The 17,109-nt window shown below is 55.4% G+C and overlaps 1 protein-coding gene across 1 annotated transcript in view; it reads right to left on the reverse strand.

The window, feature by feature from the left end:
- The window catches only part of SULT4A1 (sulfotransferase family 4A member 1), a 33,684-nt gene extending 16,581 nt beyond the window's left edge, over nucleotides 1-17,103 (reverse strand). The window contains exon 1 of the mRNA XM_019632349.1: nucleotides 16,919-17,103. Within this exon, the coding sequence (XP_019487894.1) occupies nucleotides 16,919-17,087 (169 nt within the window). The 5' untranslated portion in view covers nucleotides 17,088-17,103. The remainder of the gene's footprint in view (nucleotides 1-16,918) is intronic.
- Nucleotides 17,104-17,109: the final 6 nt, after the last annotated feature.

Consider the following 17,109-nt stretch of genomic DNA (forward strand, 5'->3'; position numbering starts at 1 on the left):
CCTAAGAGCGCCTTGAGTCTAGTGGAAGGACACCCGTCTAGGCACAAGACCTCGGCCTGAACCCCATCCTCCAGGGTGACGGTGGGTGAGCCAGCCTTTCTGAACTCGTTTTCTTAGCGCTAACTCGGGGCAGGAGACGTTTCTCAGGGTTGTCATGAGAAGTGAGGACACAGTGCCTCCCCCTCAGCCCCCGCAGGGGCTCAAGACTGTAATAAACAAGGCAATTCTCAGTCCTGAACCTTCCAGACACTCAACTTTTCATTTACCCAGGAGTCATGAGGGTCCAGCGTAATGACTCGCCAGCCAATTAATTACAATGCAAACTAGGACTAGCCAGTATCTACTGAAGCTAAACACAGGTATGCCCTATAATCCGAGAAACCTACTCCTGGGGTATCTACCCAAGACAATACCTAGAGACTAGACATGTGCTAGCTGAATCCTGGCCGTGTTGTTCGCAATAGCCAAGCCCTGGAAATAACAGAAATGTCATCCACAGTAGAATGAATAAGTTGTGACACTCGGACGATGAGGACTAGAAGCAGCGGAAGCCTGGAGTTGAGCTCAGCATGGCTGAATCCCACAGACAGAACGCTGAGCCAGATGAGCCAGACCCCAAAGGCCTCTAGTGTATGATTTTTCATGTTTCCATTTACATTAGACTCAAAAATGGGCACAACTAAGCTAGGTGACAGAGGTGGGAATAGTGGTTTCTTTGGGGGGACATTATTGACTCAGATAGGACACAAAGGCTGAGATGCTAGGATTATTCTTTTTTTTTTTTTTCTAAAGATTTTGATTGGGGAATTGGGGGAAGGGGAACAGACAAGTTGCTGTCGTTTTGTTCTTCAGTCTAGTTGTGGAGGACGTTGCTTCACTGGCCCAAGTTGGCACCATCATTGTGCTCTTCCCAGGCAAGGCAGATCAGTCGCCGGCTTCTGGACGGCCGCTCACTGCGGCTGCTGGCCGCTCACACTGGCTGCCGGCTACATATGGTAGCCCATGGCAACCCACTGCCACAGGGACTGCAGCCTATGCCGTCACCGGCGACTCATGGCAGCCCAGCTCCAGGTTGAGCTGTCGTTCAGCATCTTAGCTGTGGAGGGCAGTGTCACTGGCCCTCATATGTGGGATCCGAACTGGGGCCCTCTGGCATCCCAAGCGAATTCTTAACCATCGCGCCACTCAGCCGGCCCTAGGATTATTCTTTATCTTGGTCTGGTGATAGTTACGTGGAGGTATGCACACGTTAGGTATAATTCAGTTAAAAGGAAAAACCACCTGTCTGCCCAGTAGTGTGGGCAGCATGACCTTCTCTCCTAAGAAAGGCTGAGGGGACATCCAGCCACATGGACAGGCCGCCCCTGTGAAGCACAGGAGATGGGACAGCTTAGCCTGACACCCCAAACCATCCAAGGCAGAGAGAGGCCTGCCCGGGAACAAGGGCACCTGTGTGTCAAGGTCACCTTCTCACTCGCTTGTGGGGCCACAGCCTCCCAGAGGGCTGCAGACCTTCTGCCCAACTCCCCTCCTCACAGGTCACCCCGTGGCTGTCCCAGCAATGCTGCTCAGACAGGTCCCCTGAGTGGAATGGGGATGGCCTCTCCGGGTACATGTCAGGTTCCAGCTCCATGGCTCCCAGTCTAGATCCTTCTTCTAATGTTTCCCACTGTTCATACCTGAGGATCTGGGAGTTCTACCACCTAGCAAGGCCTCCGAGTTCTCTGCACTGGCCCCCTGGGATGCAGGCTCCCCTTCCTCAGAGGCCCGCTTGGGGTCTTCCCTCTGCTGGGCACCCCTCCACTCGTCAGCCAGGGCATAGTCGCTTCAACTCATCTCCACCAAGATGCTGACCTTCCCTGAGCCCCTGAAACTCCCCCCCCCGCCCCACCCTGTCATTACTCATCCTGTCCTGGCACCACGCCCCCTCCTCCAGGTGGCTGACCAACGTGCACAATCACCACACGTGACACGGACTGGCACTCCCAGGGCAGCAGCATGTCTGTCCCGCCCACCCCAGCTCCCTGGGCCTGGCACCGGGAAGGGAGAGCAAAGTCTGGGTCTGGCCATGCAGTGGGCCGCCAAGGCCAGGGTCCTCACGAGCACCTAGGGCCCGGCGGGACACCCAACCACGGTGTCCCCCGGGGAGGACAGCTCCCTGCATTTCCTCCAGTCCGTGTGGGGACCCCTCCATTCAAGCTTCCGGCTCCAGGTCACCAGTGAGCCCTGGGCCAGCCCCGGTCACCACCCCATCTGACCTCTTAGAATGAACGGACACAGCTGGCCAGTTCCTCCTCCTCAGCACACGTTGGTCCCTTCACTTCTGGGGTATTGGTCGCTGATGCTGGTTCCTCATCTCCCCACCCTGAAAACGCTGGCTGTCCCGGATCCAGCGTGGCCTCTGACGCCTCCTCTCCCACCTGCACCCACTCCCTAGAGGGCCTCATGCAGTCAAGCTCCACACCCACCCCTCAACACGTCTGTCCACCCAGGAATGCCCGGCGCCCACTGCCCCGCAGGACCAGGCCGGCCCCCACAGCCTGTCCTGCCCCACCTGCCCCCTCAGCAAACGGCCCCCCACCCTGGGCAGCTGCTCAGGCCAAATGGTAGACTCACCTTCCTCACGCCTCACACCTCAGCAAACCCCACTTGTTCTACCACAAGTGAGCATAGAACACCCTTCCACCGGGTGACACTGGGGGAGACCCCACAGCTCTGCTTCTGCCCAGCTCACCTCACCTTTTAGTCTGTTTTCACCACAGCAGCCAGAATGACCTAACATGGACGCCAGTCACATGCCACCCAGTGAAGACCCCCGATGGCCTCGCATCTCCGCAGCGTAAGGCAAGGCCTTCTCCACGGTCCACGTGCCTGTTAGCCGCGCTCCGTGCCCCCACACCTGGCATCTCCCACGGCCTCCCTCTGTCCACTGAGCTCCTAGTGCCCCCCACGCCCTCCCCCCGCCCTCCTGGGCTGGTCCGGAGCTGCTGTTTGCACCAGCTGGTCCCCTGCCTGCAGCCCTTTCCTTCCCCTCAGGTCCCTCAGGCGTGAGGGGTCCCCTGACACTCCTGCCCTCCCACCCTTTGCCCTGCCCCCTGCCCCCACTGTGTCAACAGCCCAAAAGGCCTGCACACGCCTTTATTCTGAATGCAGGAACAAACCCTGGGTGCTGAGTAACCAGAAGGGGTTACGTTGATCAAGGAAGACTTCCCAGAGGAGGCAGCTTTGGAGCAGAGGCCCTGAAGGAAGGAAGTGCTGTGGTGGCTGCTCAATTCAAACAGAAAAGGCTTCTGTCCAGTAACCACAGGACCCGCCCACCAACCTGTAAATGGGGGCCCATCCTCCATTTACAGTCAGGCTCCTGAGGCCTAACTCGGCCCACGGCCACGGAGCCAGTGACGGCTCCCACTCCTGGTGAGGCCCGTCCACCCGGCAGCTCAGTGCAGTCCACAGACTGTGGGCACAGCTCCTGATGGGCCTCTCCCAGCGCCACCTTCAGGACCTATTTTAGTGCTCCCCACCGCCACCCCTACGGCCCCACAGGCAATGACCCCGATGTTCTCAGGCTTCTCTGCACATTAACATCAGCTCGTCAATTCCACAAGCCCCGTCCTCGCCTCCATTACGTATCTGGGCCAGCAGGCAGCTCTCCAGCTGCCAGGCCCACTGGCCTGTCCCCCAGAGTGAGGTGGCCCTCACTCCAGCCCCTCAAGTCCGTTTCCTGGCTGAGCAACTCTCAGCTTACCTTCTCCATCTTTCAGTGGAATAAACAGGAGGGCACACTGCATGCCTCGCCAACACCAGGGAGGGCAGGGAACAGGGGCACACAGGACAAGTGTGGCGAGCAGCCCCTGGCCTCCGTAGGCCAGCAGGCAAGATATGACAAAGCGATCACAGGAAAAGACCAATTAGAGATGTTGAGGATAACTACACTGACTGTTCACTACGCAGTTCCAGACACTTTCTCAGCACCTCAACCGATGGCCAAACACAGGCCTTGCAGTCACACAGCCCCAGTTCAGCAAGCGTCTCCTCCAGGCGCCAGCTGCGTCCTGTCCTCTCCCCGCTGGGCTCTCCTCCCTGCCCCCACCTTAAGTCCCCCCACACAGCCACACGGGTGGAACCCCCACACGCCAGCATGAGCCCCACTCAGCCCCCGCCACTCTCCTGGCTGCCAAGCCCACGAAACCCCGCCCCTCACCGTGCCCTCGGAGCTGTTGTATCCTGCGGATGCAGCCCTGTCCAGCCTCCAGTATCCCCACCTCACCCCCTCTGGCACTCTGTGCTGCGGCTGTGTCTTCTATCCCCCCGAGCTCAGCACCCCTGCGGCCCAAGCATTCAACAGCCTACCCTTCCAACTGGCCAACTTGGACTTGATCTTTGGGCCACTGCTGCCAGACGCCTTCCCGGACAGTCCCAGTCTCATCAGGTGCCCTCCCTGGCCCCACAGGGCCCCGTTCTTCTGTTCTGCTGCACTCAGCATGCTGTGCATGACTGGGGGGCAGTTCCCGAGGGCGGGGAACGTGTCTTAGTTATGGATTCAAGTCTATGGCTGCTATCACAAATCACCACAAACTCGGTGGCTCAAAACAACACAAAGTTACTATCCTGCAGCTCTGGAGGCCTCACTGGGCTCGACTCAAGGTCTCGGCAGGGCTGGGTTCCTTCCTGGAGGCTGCAGGGGAGAAGCCATGTGCTCCCTGTGTCCAGCTCCCGGTCACCGGGCATCACTAGGGCGCCCTCTCCTGTGTCCCATCCAGAACCCTGTCGTCACCTGAGCTCACCCACAGGATCCAGGTGTCTCCCCGTCTGAGGGCAGCTAATTAGCAACCTTCACTGTCCCTCACTGTGTAAGGTGAAATTCTTACAGGTGTGGGGTCTGGGACGTGGATGTCTCTGGGGGCTGTTATTCTGCCGACTACTTCACATCCCATTTCTAACAGTCCCAGCACAAAGCAGGTGCTAGATAAATGCACGGGGCCTGAATGATTGGTGATATGTCTCTGAAGTCTCTCCTTCTCCAAGCACACAGGGCGGGTCTTGCAGGCTGGTGTCTGTGACCACCTGGTAGTCTCTAACCTGCAACCCTCCACACCTCCTCCTGACCCAAGTTAACTTATGAGGCCTAACAATTAAGTTCACAAACTTGTTGCCATGATGTTGCTAACCTTTTTTGATATCAGAGGGATTATTCATTATGAATTTGTACCAACTGGACAAACAGTGAGCCAAGTTTACTATTTGGAAGTGCTGAGAAGGCTGCATGAAAAAGTTAGACGACCTGAACTTTTCACCAACAATTCATGGCTCTTGCATCACGACAAAGCACCAGCTCACACGGCACTGTCTGTGAGGGAGTTTTTAGACAGTAAACAAATAATTGTGTTGGAACACCCTCCCTACTCACCTAATCTGGCCCCCAATGACTCCTTTCTTTACCCGAAGATAAAGGAAATATTGAAAGGAAGGCATTTTGATGACATTCAGGACATCAAGGGTAATACGACGACAGCTCTGACGGCCATTCCAGAAAAAGAGTTCCAAAATTGCTTTGAAGGATGGACTAGGCACTGGTGTCAGTGCATAGATTCCCAAGGGGAGTACTTCAAAGGTGACCATAGTGATATTCAGCAGTGAGGTAGGTAGCACTTTTTCTAGGATGAGTTCACGAACTTAATTGTCCGACCTCGACCTGGTATCCTGCATCTGAGACTGGGGCCCCTGTTCAGAGCTCCAGTCCCACTTGCTGGGAGCCCTTGAAGGAGGAGCACAGAAACTGACCGTCTCCTGCACAGACTATAAAACCCTGAGGCACAGGCCATGGCCGAGGCACCTGCGTCCACAGCTGGCAGAGCCTGAAGCATGGTGGGAACCCAGTGGGCGTGTCTCCCCAGCAGGCTCCTCCCTGAGCTGGGACCACACTGCAGTCCTGTTCTCACTCAGTGGGGCTGCAGCAACGCTCCTGCCTCAACGACTGGTAACTAAAGGCGTGGACACAGCCTGCTCTGTGACGTTGGCCCTGGCACCTAGGTGGCAGCACCCACTTCCCACGGCGGGGACCCCTCCAAGTGTCAACGTGTGAGCTCCTGGTCAGCTGAGCCTGGTCCCAAGGGGGTGTGGGAGGCAGAGCGTGTCTTTCCTGCCAAGCTGCTCCACGGTTCCCCTCCAAGCTCCCTCCTGGTGGCTATTCTGATGGCTGCCAAGCCAGGCGGACGCTGCAGCTGGGGTCAGTGGGTGGGGACAAGGGGACAAGGCCTATCTGTTCTGCGGCCCCAGGTACCAAGCAGGCGACGCCCGTCCACATCTGCACATCTGTCCTGTCCAGTCAGCCTCAGCACCAAGGCTGCAATGTGCTCTGGAACGCAGAGCCAGGCCACCAGACTCCCGCCCTGTCTCCTGTGAGGCGGGGCTTTCATCCCCATTCCACAGAGGCCAGAAGGGAAGGCCAGGCTCTGCAGGCAAGCCCGAGCCACGCCAGTGCCTGTGTTCTTTCTACAGAGGGCCTGCACCCTCCTGCCTGGTGAGGTCTGATTAGGTCACAGTCCTCACTTAGGGTATGGTGGTCTGGTCACCTTGAGGGGTGGCCGCCCACCCACCCCTCTGTTCACTCAACAAGCCTGTGCTGAGGGCTAGCCCTGGGAGTCCCTGCCTCCCCTTCTAGAAAATGGAGGCAATGCCCCTCCCTTCCTCACAGGGCTGTTGGGGTGAGTGCCATGATGTGACCTGCTCAAGGCCAGAGGGGCTCAGTACCAGTGAGCCTCGCTCTGAGGTCCTAACACCATGACGAGTGCTGCTAACCAGGACCGCTCACACATGAGGACACCACAGCCTGCTGCCAAACCAGGCAGCCCTCATCCCAACACGGAGGGAGCCCTCCCATCAAAGCCTTGCCCCAGGTAATAGGTGACACCTGGGCCAGCGTGCACACGCAAGGGAGGGGTGCTCAGCACCTCCTGTACTGATGCGGAAGTTTAGATCACTAGTCCAAAGGCATGGGGAGGGGAGAGCTACATCAGGAGTGGGAACCCACGTCTACAAGTTCCCACTTCCCCACACCGGCTCCCCAGCATGCCAGGGGGAGCAGGGGGTAGTGAAAGGTGGAGAAGCCCTGGGTGGGGCCCATCATGTAGCCTGCAGGGCAGATAGGGGTGGGGGGCACACTGGCTGCAGCCGTGCGGGGCGCCCCTCCACTCCTGCAGGAACCTGGACAAGATGTACAAAAGCAGGTGGGGGCAGAGAGGGGCCTCAGCACCCCAACCATCCGCCTGCAGTCTGAACCCTGGGATGCGGGGGTGGAGCGGGGAGGCCAGCAGGGGAGGGAACACGGCAGCAGGGAGCCAGGCCGACTCCCAGCACGTCCAAGGTCAGGTGGAAGACAGCCAGGCTCTCCAAGTTAAACCGGGAGGGCTGGCAGGGCAGGGCCGCCTCGCTGGGGAGTAACAGGCCACACGCTTTCATCTGGATGTCATCACTTACAGAAGTGCTTCTGCTGACGCTGGCGAAATCACTCCCGTGTGGCAATCAGATCACGGTTCCCAGTGACAGCACAGCATTCTGACATTGGACCTCTCGGGCCGAGACCCACCGGAAACCACAGGCGTTCTGTCGGAACTCCTCAGGCATCTAGGGCCTGGCCTGTCACCAGGCTGCAGGTGGGGGAACCCATCAAAATTCCCACCCAAACTCTGGGGACAGAGGAACCAGCACTCCCGGGTCAGAACCAATTGGAACTAGGCCCCCAACCACCAGGACCTTGGAGCTGGAACCCTTTAGAATTTTTATTTTCATTTTATTATTTACTGAAGTCATACAGGTACCTAGTTAAAAAGTCAAAGGTTACTAAAAGATGCCTAACCGAAAAACCGGTTACCTCCCCACCCCTAACCCCACTCCCAGAGCAAACCCTTGTTTATTCTTCTCTTACCTCAAATTTTCAACATGCTTAGACATTTATTCCACGATCAGTACGTTTTCAATGGTCTGCTGATTTTCAGCTAAAGGAGATGAGGACTTAAAAGGACCTACCAGGTCCCCTGCACAGCCCCCCTCCTCCCAATGCCATCATAGCACGAATGTTGGGCTAAGTACGGTTTGAGTGTCTCACTCGAAGCACAACACTAAGGATTACACTTCCTTTCTTGCACAAGATTTTGTTCTTCCTAGAATAAATAACTGCCTTTGTTTGCCTACTTAGTTTTCTATGTAGCTATTAATAATTCTTTCCCTAACTCTGTAACAAATCCTCTCGGTATGACCAAAACAATGGGACTCTCTCAATTCCCTTTATTTCTTGGGGACGTGCCCCTGCCCCCTCCATTCTCCGTGACTGTCCTCCTGGGATCTCCCTCAGGCTGGACGCACCATGTCCTTTATCTGTGTGCCCCTCACTGGTGTCCTTTCACACATTGGTAGTGCCCGCCCTGTAGCTGGTTCTTGAGCATGAGAATTGTCTGAGACTCTGCCTGACGACGAGCATCCACTTCTACCTCGCACGTGACTGGCAGTTTGGCTGCGTACAGAATTCCAGGCTGGGGGGGCGTTTGCCTCAGAACTCTCAAAGCGCTGCTCCCGCCCTCCAGCTGCCAATGTCGTGCTGACACTTAGAGGTCCTGGCTCCCAGCCCTTTGAACGTGGCCCGTTTTTCTCTGTAAGCCTTGAGATCTTCTCTTTATCTCAGCTTTGAAATTTCCCAATAATGTCGCATGCTTCAATGTGGTCTTTTACTCAGTCATTGTGCCAGACACTTGGGAGTTAACTCATGTCCTTGGGCTCTAAAAACCCTGGTTTCAATAATTTTCTCTCTTCCATACTCTCTGTTCCATCTTTCTGGAACTCTGAGATCTTCCAATTTTCTCACTTTTTGCCCCGATTTACCATCATGTCATAGAAATGTTTGTTCTGCTACCTGGGATATTTCCTCCACTTGACCATCCAAACCTCACAACTGAGTTTTTAAAATTCCAAGTACCGTGTTCTTCATGCTCAAGAATTCTCTCATGCGCTTCCTGGTGCAGCTGCTGTCTTCAGTGAGAGCACATCTGCCTTCACTCTCCAAGGATATTACAGAGCGTTAGGATCGCAGGTCGGTTGTGGTTTTGGAGGTTTTTTTTAAGTTTTCTTCTGCTCTGTACATTGTCTTTGATTACTCCAAGCTCCTCTTTCTGCCTTTTGTTTTGTTTTTGCAGGTCTCTGTCCTTCGCGTTGGCAACTTTAAGATCTGGCGACCTTGAGTCCATCCACAAGTAAGGAGGAGCCACTGGACGCAGCTGTCTGTGGTGGGCAAGGCTTGCTGATGGCAGAGCTTGTGTCTGCGAGAGCAGCCCAACCCTCCCTCTCAAGCTGAGATGGAAGGTGCCAATATGCAAATGTTTATAGGTCTTTTCTTTGGGGTTGGTCTATTTGTCCAGAAAAGATGTCTCCACTCTCTGTCCCATGAAACCACAGGCATCCCAGAAGCCAAGTAGGGGAGAGGGCTGGGAACCTACGTTTCAAGGGTGTAGTTTTTACATGAGCCCCATTTCCAATATGGCAATTATCCCAGCCTACAGCTGTGCCCGACATCCCCAAATCTGCAGCCTCTCTAGATCAATTTTCCCAAAGAAACCTGTGTTTGTAGCAGCCTCCCGTTTTCAATCTCTGCCCCCCCACCCCACCCATCGTAGCTGCCACCCTCTGAGGCGCCAGGTGCATCCGACTGCTGGAACTGGTCCATACACCCACCAGGCCCCTCTGCTGGCACTTAGGTTCTCTGCCTGCCAAGCCAGTTAACACGTAGCCACCACGTCTGATCTTCCAAAACTCAGCTGGCATCTCTAATCACAGTCACTGCCTCTCCTTCTCTTACGAGTTCAGAGCTTTCTACTCCCTGATTGGCATGCAGTGAGGTTTTAAGAAGAAGCAGAGATGAACACGCGTTCAATCTGCCCAACTTTAATCAAATGTGCCCCACGGGCATTCCAGAGTCATAAGACATTAAGGCATAACAGCCAGGACCTGTCCGGCTCCCTCAGAAACAGTCACAGCTGAGCGGTTAAAGCTGCACCCCAACAGCTGGCCCTGACAATCCAGGGCCTGGGCTCCTGCAGGCCCTTCACCAGGGGTGGGACTTGCTCTCCTAATAGGCACCGAGAAGGCCTCCAGGACACTCCCCTCAGTTGACCTACCTCTCAGTAAGCACCTGTCCTCTGATCTAGGAGGTTTCACATATGCTGTTGAGATATCAAGATTACCTCTTGATTATCTCTCAAAATAATCCCCATGAAACACATGAGGACATGGACTGCAGAGCACAGGTGCAGTGCTGGCACACAGCTGAAAATCCATGGGGAACCAGAGCAAGAAGCCCAAAATGGCTCACACACAGGCGCCCCGCCGTCACCCCAGTGATAGCCAAGTGCAGTGCTCACGTCCCATGCACTGTCACAGGAGCTCATGTAGCCATTTCCTCGTTTGATTCTCACAAGCCCCAGGTGGCTACTGTCATCACATTTCACACACGAAGAAGCAGGCGCATTAACTACCCAGGGCTGCAGACACTAGCGGGCCATGAACCCAGGACCCAAAACCTTAGTGCTAGAACTGAAGTGCCTTAGCACACATAGGAGACATACATACACACATGCCACATACACATGCCACACACAAACCACACACGACACACACAAGACACACATACAAACCACACACACGCCATACACACAAACCACACATCACCCCCCCCCCAAGGCTTACAAAGCAAGCAGGCAGCCAAACCGAGGCCATGAGCCGGGGGCTTGTTTCCAGGCTAAAGCTGTAACTCTAAACCCCACCTCAGCGGGGGATGGAGCAGGGGTGAGGCAGAGGGAGCAAGAGGCTGGGATCTGCCCCACCCACAACACAGGAAGGAGCTTGGCCTGCACTGCAGCCACACTGCCAGCTCTGGGCCCCTGCGGGACGGGACGCAGAGGGGAGACAGACCGGGCCACTGAGCAGGGCTCCCTCCTCCTGCTGAGAGGACATCTAGTGCTGCGGTGTGCCCGGCCCACAGCCAGGGGGTGAGGCTGCCCATCCTCAGACCACCTGGCTTGCCGCAGTTCCTGTCCGGGGAGGCCCCGAGAGCCCAGGGCCCAGGTCCCCAGCCTAGCTCTGCCAGCAACTTTGGGGAGCCTGAAACTGCCACCACCCCTCTGGCCCTGTTTCCAGGGTGGAATTCTCCGGGGCCTTAAACTCGTGGGTTCCAGGGATCACAGGTGTGGACACACACAAGCCAGGGAGACACTGCACCCGGGCTCTCCTCCCAGCACCCGGGCAGCTTTCTTCTCAGGCCTCAGTTCCCAACCTGCAAAAGGGCCTCTTTCGCCGCAAAGCTGTGACGATGACAGGACACACGGAGATGGGAAACCCTCTCACCTCCTGGCCTGCTCGGAGGCCTGAGAAGCACAAAGGAAGACTTGAGTAGTCTCTGCCATCACCCAGTCCACCACCCTGCCTGGCGGTGGGGGTCCCAGTAGACCCCGGCTCACTCCAGGCTGAGCAGAACCCCACGGCAGCCATCCGTGAGCCACACGAAGCCCAAGCCGGGGTCTCCGGCTCTCAGCCTCTTTAGAAACAACTTGCTGAGCTTCCAGAAAACTCATTTGATTTTGTCAAATATGCTGTAGAGGCTCCCACCTCCCGATGGGCCCTTCACTCACCCCAAAGTGCCCTTAAGCCCATGCTGGGACTACGGCCCACTGCAGACACGCCCACTGACTCACCTGGTTGTCATGACTCCAGCCAGGGAAGCAGTGCTGCTTCTGCCAGGGTGCTGCGAGCAGAGAGGAGCACGGCTCCCACACTAGCAAGGAAAGGCCGGAAAACGACTACAAGATCCTTCCAACTAAGCCCATCGGGGAGCTGAAGCTGCAAGGCAGCGAGTTCCAATCCCAGGGAGACAGGCCCTTCCAGGGACGGTTCGGCAGGAAGAGAAGCCAGGCACCATGCAAGTGAGAAAGCGGAATTCAGGCAGAATGTTCACAAATTGTAAAAATGACTGTGGGCTTGCAGGGCCAGACACAAGGAGAGAGCTGGCACCAAACACACTCTTCTCTGCAGACCTACACATGCGCTGACAAGAAAGGGTGGCGGGTGGCGGGTGGCAGGATGGAGACTATTCCTCAGTCAAGGCCTCAGGAAAGGCAAAAGCCCTGCCAACGTTTCCTCCACGGGGAAACGTTAAACATTCCTCCCTCCCACCCCAGGGCTCTGGTGAAGCCCCAACATGGCTGGAGAATGGGTGAAAGAAAAAAAACCTCTGCCCTTGAGGGAGGGGCAAGAAACCATCCCTGGGCTCTGTCAGAGATCCCAGGCACTGCAAGAGGCATGTGAAGCTCTTTCCTGCAGAAGACCCGCCATCAAGGTCGAGTTGGCTCCGTTCAGAAGCGAAAGAATCACTGGGAAAGGCTGGCCTAGGCTCAGGAGCTCGGAACCTGCCTAAGGCTGCAGCTCGACCAGATGACAGGGGACATCCCCGTCGACCAGATGACAGGGGACATCCCCATCAAAACCCCGCCTCTCTAAGCCAATAAATCAGAGCAACAAGTAACAGCAGTCCACCCCTGGGGGAGTGATAGGGTGGGAAGAAACCCCTCTAAGGTTCAAATCAAAGCTGAAGGTCGGGCAGCAACACTGAGGAAAGACCCTCTGGAAACTCAGTGCCCATGCTGAATACAAGGAGAAGCTACAGGAATTAAAACTAGTGGCCACTCAAGTGACTAGAGCCATAACAGAACCCAAATGCAGCCCAACTCCTACCAGACTGACTTTCCTCCGACACTAAAGAGCTGGCAAGAAAAGACAGGTCCACTTCCAAGCCTAAATACAACTCACCTCCTTCCCTAATGTCAGCATGCCATGTCCAGCATCTAATCAAAAAGCACTACTCATTTAAAAAGGCAAGAAAAAAATTATCCCGCTGTCAAAAGACAAAACAACCATCAGAATCTGACTCAGAATTTAAATGAACATATTAAAGAATTCCATGAAATTCTTTACATGGAAAAGGTGGGCAACATGCATGAACAGATGGGATAGATATTTCAGCGGAGGGATGAAAACTAGAAGTAAAAATGCTAGAAGGAAAAAAGAAACACTGTACCAGAAATATAGTGTTTGGCTCACAGACCTGACCTTAGGGACCTGACACAATGGAAGAAAGAATCCATTAACCTGAAGATTGGGCAATAGAAATTACCCAAGCTGAAACACAAAGAGGAAAAAGAATAAAAAAACAGAACACCCACGAGCAGTAGGATAATATCACACAATCTGACACATACGTAATTGTAATCTCAAAAGAAGAGAGAACAGGACAGAAGGAATATTTGAAGAGATAATGGCTGAGACTTTCCCCAAATTATGAAAAGCATCAAACCACAAATCCAAGAAGTTCAGAAAACCCCAAGCAAGATATGTATCCCCACCCTGAAAATATATACCTAGACATATCATATTAAGTGCCAAAAAAATCAAAGATGAAATCTTAAAGGCAGCCAGAGGAAAAAAGACCCATTCCACACAGGACCAAGAACTACAGCAACTTTTCATCTGAAAATATGCCAGCCAGAAGACACCTGTGCTCACCACGCATCTGGCACGGGGAGGAGCCCTCACCCATCACTTCACTCACACTCACAGGCGTCCATCAAGGCAGTGAGGTGGTCTCTCCTACCCCGGAAGAAGCCACCACTCACAGGGATTATGTCATTTGTCAGAGCCACCCTCGTGGCAAGCAGCAAAGCTGCATTCAAACCCAGGACTTTCAGCTCCAAAGCCAGGCTCTTACTCCCTAAGCACTGGTGCCTTCCACAGACCCATTCCTGGTGGAGGAGAAGAGGGAGGGAGGGAAGAAAAGGGAAAGGAAATGGGAACTGGGCAACCTGAAGTCCACCTGCAGAGGATTCAAAGTCGTGACAAAAACCATAAAATCCCCAAGCGGCCTTAGACGTCCAGTGTTATCAAGTACACAGAAAGAAGGTGTGATCCTTTTTCTTCTTTGGGGCATGAGTCTGGCTGCCCTTGTGATTTTTCCAAAGGCAACAAGGCCCCTGAGAAGTGGGGGAGAGGCTGGCTGTGGACCAGGGGACCTGACAGGGCCTCACTGCAGTTTCTCAGCAGCTGTGTGACTCTTGAGCAAGTTCCTGCCCTCTCTGAGCCTCTGAAAAGAGGCACAAGTGGATTAATACGGCAGAGCACCTGGCACACAAGACTTGATGAGTGGACAATAAACCATTCCTAAAGCATTCCAAGTCCCAGTCCAAACTGCGACTGGCCTGTGTTCAAAGTAACAGCCCCTTCAAGGATCCAGGAGCCAGGAGCCACCTCGGCGACTGTGCAGGTCAAGCTGTGGATTTCACAGCAGGGGAAACGGAGGCTTGGACTCACTCAAAGGGAACCACTTGTGAGAAGCTGGTTCCTGACCCCAGACCGGCTCTTCCTGCTATACCGGCTGCCGCTGGAGATGAACTTCCAAGTCCCTTTTACTCAGATTGAGAGAAAATCTTTAGGGCAGACTTTCAGGGAGAGGGGGGACAATTCTTTAGCCCCCTTGATCATTTCACGTATGAACTTTACAGGCAGTGGTGTAGGGAGAGCGAAAGCCTTCAGAAGCAGTGGTTTAAAGCCAGTACAGCCATCTTGCCTGAGAAAGCTTCCCACTTGCCCTGTCACCATCTCATGGGATGGATGAGAAGGATGGACTGGGACGAGGTGGAGAAACAAAGCAAAAGAGGAACAGAACACACTGGCCTCCATGAAACCCGCGACACTGTGCTTCTCACTTACTCCCGGGCCGTCGTCACCTCAACTCAGCCTTGGTGCAGCCAAGATGAACGCACTGGGGAGCATCACTTAACCTCGCAGATCCTGTCTCCCCACCTGGGAAATGGGGGACCCACTCTGTCCTACCTCACAGAACTTTGGGGAGAATATGCTTTTATGACACACAGGGCTTTGCTAGCTAGAAAGCACAGAGCACGGTAGGTTATGAATGCTATATGCTCCTGGCTTACACACAGTTCTAACAGGTAGTCCTCAGATTGCCCGGCCCTCAGGTGTAAAAGGGAAAAGCAGCAGGCAGGGGGTAGACAGAAAAACAGTAAGAGCCGGGAACAGCCCGTAAGGGCAGTGGGAATTTTTTTTTTTTAGTTTTCAAAAGGCGGCTCTCCAGGGCTGTGTGTGAAGGGACCTCACACACGGCCTTGAGGCCACCACTGGATTTTCCATCACCAACAGAAAGAGCCATGTTTACTTTCCTTGTCTAGACTGTGCTCTTGTCTGCTTTGAAAGATGCAAGTTACAAACAAGATGTGAGTTTCGGGTGTCTAGAAAATGTCCTTAAACTAACACCTCATTCCCTATCCGGGTACCCAGAAAGGTCCCTGCTGCCAGGCCCCACCAGGCCCCCAATGTAGGGCCCCTCTAAAGCATCCCCCACAAGCCCCAAGGACACAGATTTCCAAGGGAGCTCCAGGCCTGTGTCTCCCCCAGTCCTTCCAGCTACTTCTCCCGCTCCATCTCCGTGCTGTAAAACCCCTCACCTGCAACTCCAAAATCCTAGAGCGCTCCCCAACAGCAAGTTTTTCACAATTCATTTGGAGGCAAACCGTGTCCTAAACTGGCCTGAGGCTATTTTCAGTCTTTCTGGATCCCACTTAATGTGGTGGCTCCAAAGCGCAGCCCAACACCCAGCAGGAGTTCTTACAGCACAAGTATCACCTATGGCTCTACAATCTGAAAAGTTCTGAATCCCCGCCCATGGTGCTGGGGTGAGGGGCTGTGAGCTGCGGTGGAAGGAAAGTCCCAGCCACAGCAAGCAGCCATGCACGCTTCCCACCTTCCCCTCTTCCCAAGGGCAGTGGCAGTGCCTCCAGACCGCTGTTCTCCGAGTCCCTGCACCAGACAGGCTCCCCGCCCTTCCTCCAACCTCCCTCAGAGGGCCTGGGCCTAGCCCTCGGCTGTCTGAGACCCTGCACAGTGACGACAGCCAAGCTACAGCTCTCCCAGCACCCCCTCCCTGCTGGTCCGACATGACCTCCAGGCCAGCCACCGTCTACACCACACTACAGACGCACTGCACAGTCTAGATCCAGGCCTCTCCCTCCCTCACCAATACAGTGGCAAAGAGGGAGACCCACAGGTATGCTCAAAGAACAGGAAGTCTATCTCTCACCCTGCAAACCTCACAGGAGGCACTGCTCCATACTCCCTTACAGCAGGTCCTGGACGCAGACCAGCCTGACTTTAAATCCCAGCTCGGCCACTTATCAGCGGTGTGACCTTGGGCAGGCAACTTCCCCTCTCTGAGCCTCGGTGCCTGAACTGTTAAGGGGAGATGACCGTCTGGACCTTACATGGCTGTCCTGAAAATGACGTCAGTTAATGCTGGGAAGTGTCAGCCCCCTCAAGTCCTGCCTGAGGCCTGGGTGAGGGAGGCAGCCCGAGAAAGCGAAGGGAGCACCAGGCTCGCACTCCAGGGATGGCTGGTCCCATCCCCCACCCGGTGCCCACGCAGGAAAGGACCGACATGCACAGTCTCCACGCCCGTTTTAGTCGTCTTCCCAGAGGATCACCAGGACTTGGCGCTCATCCAAGGCTGCACCGGGTCCAGGAACAGAGAGGTTAAGTGACTGTCCAAGGTCACGCAGCCAGCCTGGCGCGGGAGGGGAGACGGGGAGGGGCAGCAGCCCTGGGCCTGTGCTCCGGGCAGCTCAGGCCACGCAGGCTCCATGCCCACGGGGACGCCGTCCAGCCTCCAGTCGCGGACCCCGGAGTCCATCTCTGCCGGTCTCGGCCTTGGTGTCCCCAAACCCGGGCCGCCCACCCCTCACCCCGCCCTGCCGGCCCCGGACGGGAAGCCCCCGGCGCGGGCGCAGCGTCGGGGCGGGTTCCGCGCGGGGCTCACCGGACTTGGGGTAGGTGACGATCCACACGTCGCTGGGCCGCACCGGGAAGTTGGCGATCTCCTCCATCTTCCCGCGGCAGAAGGGCGGCAGCCGCACGCCGTGGAACTCGAAGTACTTGCTCTCGAACTCGCCCGGGGTGCTGGGGGTCTCGGCCTCGCTCTCCGCCATGCCGCCGCCGCCAACGCCGGGC

Source organism: Hipposideros armiger, unplaced genomic scaffold (assembly GCF_001890085.2).
Source record: "Hipposideros armiger isolate ML-2016 unplaced genomic scaffold, ASM189008v1 scaffold_1129, whole genome shotgun sequence".
In the NCBI taxonomy this organism is placed as follows: domain Eukaryota; kingdom Metazoa; phylum Chordata; class Mammalia; order Chiroptera; family Hipposideridae; genus Hipposideros; species Hipposideros armiger.